General features: G+C 35.8%; 1 protein-coding gene across 4 annotated transcripts in view; it reads left to right on the top strand.

Annotated features, from left to right (window-relative positions):
- The first annotated feature begins 2810 nt into the window (after positions 1 to 2810).
- The window catches only part of LOC131146608 (uncharacterized), a 40494-nt gene continuing 34836 nt past the window's right edge, over positions 2811 to 8468 (top strand). For 2 of the 4 annotated variants that reach the window (XR_009134416.1, XR_009134415.1), the window contains exons 1-2: positions 2829 to 5241; positions 5468 to 5660. Coding sequence is in view for 2 of the 4 variants with exons in the window: in XM_058096297.1 (XP_057952280.1) it covers positions 3626 to 5241; positions 5468 to 5660 (1809 nt within the window). In the remaining 2 variants the exon portion in view is untranslated. Of the gene's footprint in view, positions 5242 to 5467; positions 5661 to 8468 lie in introns of all 4 variants that reach the window. The other 2 variants (XM_058096298.1, XM_058096297.1) reach the window with 2 other exon arrangements.

Raw genomic sequence — 8468 nt, 5'->3', positions numbered from 1 at the left:
GAAAATGAAATCCCTATTATAGAACCTTTTGAAGAGGAATCTCTTGTAGAGGCATCCCTTGAAAATGGACAAGTACTTGGAAATAATAATGAGGTCTCAATTCATTACACATGAGAAATGTGAGATAGAAATAAAGTTGATGTCAACAACATATTTGTATATGCAGTAGTTACTGACTTTACCAAAAGTAATAAGGATCCTAAACCTAAATCTGTTAATGAATGTCGATATAGAAGTTATTGGCCAAAATGGAAAGAGGCTATCACAGCAGAATTAAACTCTCTATTAAAAAAAAAGAAGTTTTTGGACTTATAATCCAAACACTAGAAGATGTCCAACCCGTTGGATACAAATGGGTATTTGTACGCAAGCGAAATGAAAATAATGAAATTATTCGATATAAAGCAAGGCTTGTGGCACAAGGTTTCTCACAAAAACCTGAAAATTGATTATGAGGAGACATATTCTCCCATAATGGATGGAAGCACTTTCAGATTCTTAATTAGGCTAACAGTCGTTGAACAATTAAGTATGCATCTTATGGACATAGTAACAACATACCTATATGGATCGTTGGATAGTGAATTTTTTATGAAAATCCCTGAAGGATTTAAATTGCCTGGAGCAAAACCCATAAATTTATATTCAATTTAACTCCAATGTTCTCTATATGTATTAAAGTAATCTGGATGCATGTGGTACAATCGATTAAGTATCTTGTGAAAGAAGGATTCATAAATGATACAATTTTTCCATGTTTTTTTATTAGAAGATTAGAATTCGAATTTGTTATAATTATTGTTTATGTTGATGATTTGAATTAAGTTGGGACTCTTGAAGAGCTCACTAAAGCTGCTAATTATTTAATGGCGTACTTTGAGATGAAAGATTTAGGAAAAACAAAATATTGTCTTGGCCTACAGATTGAATATGTAAATGGCAGAATTCTTGTTTATCAATCTAAATATATCGAAAAGATATTAAGGCAATTCTATATGGACAAAGTTCATCCTTTGGAATCTCCAATGATGGTGCGATTACTTGATGTTAAGAAGAATTCATTTCAACCTCATAATGAGAGGGAGGAATTACTTGGTCTTGAAGTACTATATTTAAGTGTTATCAGCTCTTTGATGAATCTGACTATTGTACAAGACCTTACATTGCATTTGCTATAAATCTACTAGTAAGAGATAGCTTTGCTCCTACTCGGCGACACTGAAATGGAATTAAGCACATTTTACGCTATTTGAGAGGTACATCTGATTTGAATTTATTCTACTCATTTGATTCCAAGTATCAACTAGTAGGATATGCATATGCTGGATATCTATCTGATCCTCACAATGTTAAATCTCAAATTGGATATGTATTTCTTTACCGAAAAATTGTTATTTATTGGAGATCAATAAAACAGACAGTTACGACAACATTCTCCAATCATTCTGAAATATTAGCTATCCATGAAACTAGTAGAGAATGCGTGTGACTTAGATCAATAATTTATCATGTCCATGCAAATTGTGACCTTCAATCAATCAAGGGTATTCCAACAGTTTTATATGAAGACAACATTGCATATATAGCTCAACTAAGAGGATGATACATAAAGGGTGATATAACGAAGCATATCTCTCCAAAATTCTTCTATACACATGAATTCTAGAAGAATGATGATTTATATGTTCAGTAGATCTGATCAAGTGATAATCTAGTAGATTTGTTCACAAAAACTTTACCTACTACAATATTCAAGAAATTGGTTCATTTCATCAGAATGTGATATCTTAAAGATCTTAGTAGGAGAAGTTAATATATGAGTGACATATAAAGGGGAATGTTATGAAAACCATAAAATTAATGACTGTCTCTCCTTCATTTTCCACCTACATAAATGATGTCCCTTCGTTTTCCATTACCATAAATTATGTGTTATCCTTATTGCCCTATAAAATGGTCCTCTCTCGCTCTCATTTTGACATACATACATAAGACTTAGAGTAGACATACAAATAGAAAGGATTAGAGAAGATGAGAGATAGAAAGAAGAGAGATATTTTGTACAAGGTCGGTTTCAAATCATCTTGTAATTTATTCCGAGATAGTGAAGTTTTTTATCCCATCTGCCCATAGAATAGGTATAGCCGAATCATGTAAAATTTCTGTCATGTTTTTATTTATTTTTCTGGATTTTTACAACAAATTTTTTTTTTTAAAATATATTTATTTACTAATTTTTTTAAAATTATTTATTTATTAATTTATTTTATTATAATTATCAAACAAAAAGATTAGGGCATGCGTACACCTAAATTAGTCACTAATTTAAAATTTTAAGCCCCTATGGGCATGGCGCAGTGGAAATGCATCAGCAAGTAAGGAGCATCGGGAGTTCAATTTCAAGTAGATACACTCACGGAGCCAGCAGTACCTGTGGATGGTGAGAGTTTACTTTGTGAGTTAGTAGGGACCGTGGATGGTGAGAGTTTGCTCTATGAGCCAGTGGGAATCATGAATGGTGAGAGTTCTCTGTGAGCTAGCGAGGATCGTGGATGGTAATGGAGATGTGTCCCGGGGTCGGGTTGGCCAAATGTCCAACTGATGCACAGAAGTCGTGTTCGCATTTCGGACTTTACTCTGATCAGTGAGACCTGGGGGCGGAGGACGTTGATCCGTAGGTTTGGTGTTGCACCAGGGGATCCGAAGGGCTCGTCGGTGGCTGGGATTCCTATGCAATTAAAAAAATTCTTTTAAAATTTTAAGTTTGTGACTATCATATTAGAGATCTTAGATTCCAACAGTAAAAAAAAGATTGATTACAAATTAGAGAGTGTTCCAAAACAAATTTCTTTCCTTGGCAATGCTTAGATTGAGACGTACCTGTTTGTTTTTTAGTAGCACACTTCTAAAGATTTTGTTCTCGATAGTTCAACTTCAATCGATGTTCCAATCAAATCTCCGGCGGTGTTAAATTGAAAGGTACTTCTTCAGTTCTTCGTGTTCTGATGTCCGTTAGGTTTTGATTGTAAGCTTTTGATCTTTCCCAAAGACAGACCTATCAACCCATTCAATCACAGAGAGAGCCGACGCTTTGATTGTAGCCTTTTCCACCCATTTTCTCCTTTCTTTTCACCCTATTTAACTTCTGGCATATCCATTTGTCTTCGATCAGTTGGGCGCCGGTTTTTGGTTGATCCAGATTGGCATGTGCGCGTTTCATTTCCAGACGCTTTTATCAGGTATTTACTGTGTACACTCTTGTAGATCTTCTTCAAGTCGTGAATTTGTGCAGCGTTTGTTTGTTTCTTTCCTATAATCACTCATCCAAACCCTCTTGAATTGAGTTCTCTTAACCTGCAAATGACTGCATTTTTTGGCTCTTCGTCGGAATTCGAAATTTATTTGGCAAGTATTTTGAAGAAGAGTAATCCCACAAAGCACTACCGATTAAGTTGGTTCGTCTGCAAATTAATGCATTTTACCTTCTGGGTTTTCCTTGTTAGGCTGTGAATTGGTTATGCAAGTGTGGGAGAGGAGAGGAATGGTGAAGATTTTAGGGGAAATCATAGTCAATCCTGGTGATAAGGGGCCTTTTTGATAGATGAGGGCTTTGAATTTGTAGGAGATGAGTCGGTCTCCTTCATTTTCTGTGAAGTCTGGACTTAGTGTGAAGGTTGAGCCAAAATATTTGCGCCAGTGGGTGGTTGCCTTTTGTATCATCAGGTTTGATCTGGAGCAGGGTCAGCTCATTGAAGAATGCTACCCACCTGGTTGTCTTACTCATGATGAGGAGCTCGAAATTGCATTTAGTTCCTTTCCTGATTCTATTTCCCAGCATCAGAACCGGTCTAGCATTCATGACTGTATATTCTTTTTTAGATTCCGTAGATCAGAAAATTCTCAACCAGGAAAACTTTCTTCATCAGAGATAACAGAAGTGGATGATGATGATAAAAATTTGCCCAAGTCCAGGAAGGAAGACGTGCTTGGAAGATTGGAAGGTAAAAGAAAAATATATGGTTCAAGATTTTTGTATGGTTTTGTATTTAATAGGCAGAGACATGATGAAAGGCTAAAGCGAGGTGGGGAACAAAAATCTGTAGTTATTTTATCCGACTGTCCTTACTCTAGTGTGTTTAGACCTCTGTTGCAAATCATGGGTCCTCTGTATTTTGATATTGGAAGGAAGGCTCTTGAGCACATAGCCGCTTATGTATCATTATGGCCTGCGCCTGCACCTGGTAAACTAATGGAGCTTCCTATTGGGAATGCTGCACTAAAAGTAAACTTGCCGCCTGCTCATAGCTTGCCCTTGGAAAATGGAATTTTGTTTGAAGACTCGGCCTCCTCCATGGCTCCTTTGCTTCCAACGAATCAATCAATTCCTCAGGGTCTTTTCCATGATTCAGATCTTTTTGGCACGTTCAGGGGACTTTTATTGCAACTTTGGGTGTTGTGGGAGTTGTTACTTGTTGGTGAGCCCCTTCTTATCATAGCACCAACACCTCCCCAGTGTTGTGAGGCTGTTGCTGCTCTTGTTAGTTTGGTTGCACCACTCCTTTTTAGTGTTGATTTCAGGCCTTATTTCACCATCCATGATCCAGAATTTGTCAAATTAAACTCACTTCAAGAAGGGAACACTTTTCCTCCTATGATTTTGGGAGTGACGAATCTCTTTTTCCTAAAAGCTCTTCGCAATGTCCCGCACATTGTTTCAGTTGGAACCCCTACTAATTCAAATCGGCTTCCCTCTGGTGCCAGGTCCTCTTCCAGCAGAATTTCTGCTAGACCTGAGGGATTTGGTTTTCAGCAGCTTTCATTGAAGAAGTTTTCTCCTTCAAGTTTGTTGAGTGCTGTTAAGTTGAAGAGAGATGGTCCTTTATGCCTCATGACAGAGCACAAGGAAGCCATTTGGAGCACCTATGGTGCAATAACAAAACCAGACACTTCTATCTTGAATAGACTTATTGATGCAGGCGCATCCCCCAGAATTGAGGAGTCCATGTCAGTTGTTAACAATGAGATATTGCGTCGGCATTTCTTGGAGCTTACTACCAACTTTTTAGCACCTTTTGGTCCATATTTTAAAGCCACAACACCTGCTGAAGAATCCTCTCCATTTGTTGAGCCTCCTTCTCTCCCTCCATTCAGTGTTGATGAATTCCTCAGCAGCTTATCAGCAAGAGGTCCAGGAAAATTTTTACTAAAGCGGATGAGATCTAACTGGCTTGATCTATACAGGTATTAAATGTTAACTACCATTTATTTAAGAGTCTAATCAATCCTTCTCACTGCTCACCAACCCCTCAAAAAGAAAAAAAAAGTGGGGTTGGGGGGGGGGGGGGGGGAGGGTTGAAGGGGTAAAGAAGAAGTAAATGCAAAGCTTCTCTCTCTCCTCACATATTTTCTCTATCATGTTTTTGTTTCTTTAGTTGATTCAATTTGTTGAATTGTTTGTTCTACGCAGACGGTTTTTGAAAGGACAAAACTTTATGCCTTGGTTTCGAAGAAAACGTGCTGTTGCTGAACAAGAACAACATAGACTATGGAGGCAGGCAAGAATGAAAACTGACATACAACAATTTATATATAAAATGTCCGAATTGGAAATTGTCGATTCCTTCAATGCCATTGAGAGGCATCTTCTTGGAGAGATACAGGTAAATGCTTATTCTGCTTTTGAAAGAATATAGTATTTTGCATCAATTTTGTTTGATTATATGACTAAATCAGTAAATCATGCTGTATGTACAATTACCTGTTCATGACGTCTTCTAGTAGGGAGGCAACTTTAGTAAGGAATATAGATACAACAACAGCAAAACCAAGCCTTAGTTCCACTAAGTGGGGTCGGTTATATGAATCATTTTCCGCCAATTTATGCGATCATGGACCATTTCTTTTGATAGATTCAAGGATATTAAATCCTTACTCACTATCTCTTTCCAAGTTATTTTAGGTCTACCCCTACCCCTTCTATTGCTCCTCACAGTAACTAAGTCACTCTTCCTCACAGGTACACAATGTGGCCTACGTTGTAAGTGTCCATACCATCTGAGTTGTCCCTCCCTTATCTTATCTTCTATAGGAGTTACACCTAATTTACCACCAATATGTTCATTCCTTAATTTATCTTTCAATGTTATACCACTCATCCATTTCAGCATTCTCATCTCGGCAATTTTTACTTTTTGGATATTATGTTTCTTCGTCGCCCAACATTTGATCCATATAACATAGCTGGTCTTATAGCTGTTTTATAAAACTTCCCTTTCAATTTTAAGGGTATTCTACGTTCACATAGCACACTTGAAACACTTTCCATTTTACCCAACCTACTTTAACTCTATGCATTACATCATCTTCAATTTCTCCTTCAGCTTGCATAATAGATCCAAGGTATCAAAATCTACAAGTGCTATTTATTTCTTCATTATCAAGTTTAACTTTGTCTCCAATGTTCCTCCTATCATTACTAAAATTACATTTCATATCTTCTGTTTTATTTCTACTTATCCTAAAGCCTCTAGATTCCAAAGTTTCTCTTCATAATTCTAACTTAGTCTGTACTCCGTCCCTAGTTTTGTCAATTAATATAATATCATCTGTAAACAACATACACCATGGAACCTCCTTTTGAATACTCCTAGTCAATTGGTCCATCACTAAAGCAAAAAGATAAGGACTCTAAGCAGATCCTTGATGTACACCTATGGTAATTGGAAATTCTCTAGTTTCTCCATCTATAATCCTTACACCAGTCATTACTCCATCGTATATATCCTTAATGACATCAGTATACCTACAACATACACCCTTTTTTTCTAAAACCCACCATAGAACTTCTCTAGGTATCCTATCATATGCTTTCTCAAGGTCAATAAATATCATATGCAAGTCCCTCTTCTTTTCCCTAAACTTTTCCATTAATCTTCTTAAAAGATAAATAACTTCTGTGGTAGATCTCCAGGCATAAAACCAAATTGATTTTCTGAAATCTTCGTTTCTAACCTTAATCTTTGTTCAACTACCCTTTCCCATAGTTTCATTGTATGACTAATAAGTTTAATTCTACGATAGTTATTACAATTTTGAATATCTCATTTATTTTTGTATATAGGTATTAAAGTGCTTTTCCTCCATTCATCTGACATTTTCTTAGTTTTTAAAATTGTATTAAATAAATTAGTTTAGCAAGTTTAAATATATCTCGTTCCCCTTCTTCTGTACCTAATCTATCATACAAACTATTAAAAGATCTATATTTAACTTCACTAACGACCCTTTTTGCATCTTTTCTTGCCTCCTTATATTTTGCAAAGTTATCTCTGTTTCTACATTTTTGCCATGTTTTATATCAAATTCTTTTTGTGTTTATGATTTTTTTGTACATCTTTATCTCACCACCAACTCTCTTAGCTATTCGAGAATCTTCTCCTTGATTCACCTAAAATCTCTTTTGCTATCTTTTTAATAGAGCTAGCTAATCTATTCCAAAGAGTATTTGTATCTATCCTATCCTCTATGGTCCAATCCTTATCTTTGATCATTTTATCTTTAAATTTTATTATATTTTCTCCTTTTAAGTTCCACCGTCTAGTTCTCTTACACTGGTTTATTTTATCCCTTTTCTTCCATTTTTTAATACATATATCTAACATTAAGACTCTATGTTGTGTGGTTAGGCTTTCACCTGGAATAACTAGTAAGGAATATAGATGAAGAATATAATTCATTTTAGAGTTTTTGGATGAGTCAATCATGTATTTGATCTCTGTAAATCTGTATAGGAGAGGTCAAAAGTGGCCTGTTTTATCTTTATTCATGAGTCAAGTATAAATTTCTTAATCATATTGTTAGACAAGAAAATGTACAGGGGAGGATAAGTAATATATAATAGAAATATACACTGAATTGAGATGTTTCTCACAATTTTAGGATCCAATGACTAGAGAAGTATCCATGGGAAAGACAGATAAAATTCTTTATATTGGAGCTTTGGTTGACAGTATCGATTGACTTGATGATATAACATGTTAATCTTGCCCCCTTCTTTTGAGTTTCTATTTGTGAGGATGAGAAACATAGTGCTTCATTGTCTATTGCAGAGATCTCTAAACTTGATTTTATTCTCATCTTGAAAGATGCTATCTTTATCTCTCATTTATTCCTAAGTGTATTAAGTTTTAGTCTACTCTCCATTTCATCCTTAATTGGCTTCTACAGGATTTAGATTCATACTTTTTACCATGCAAGATGGATGCTTCCCATGTGGTATGCTCTCACTTTTTTGTCATGATAGATCCAAACCTGCCATATGTTGATCAAACCTGTCACTCTTTTCACATATGATTATGGGGTTTGATTGATGTCTTCGGAAGAATATTTGTCGATTGAATGGCTGTGCTATTAGAAACCTTTCGCCATGGGGTCATCGTGATTGATCTAGGCTTGATTACTATTCAATG

Source organism: Malania oleifera, chromosome 13 (genome assembly GCF_029873635.1).
Source record: "Malania oleifera isolate guangnan ecotype guangnan chromosome 13, ASM2987363v1, whole genome shotgun sequence".
NCBI classification, from domain to species: Eukaryota; Viridiplantae; Streptophyta; class Magnoliopsida; order Santalales; family Ximeniaceae; genus Malania; species Malania oleifera.
Note: the sequence above shows the minus strand (reverse complement) of the source record. Positions and strands in the feature narration are given on the sequence as shown.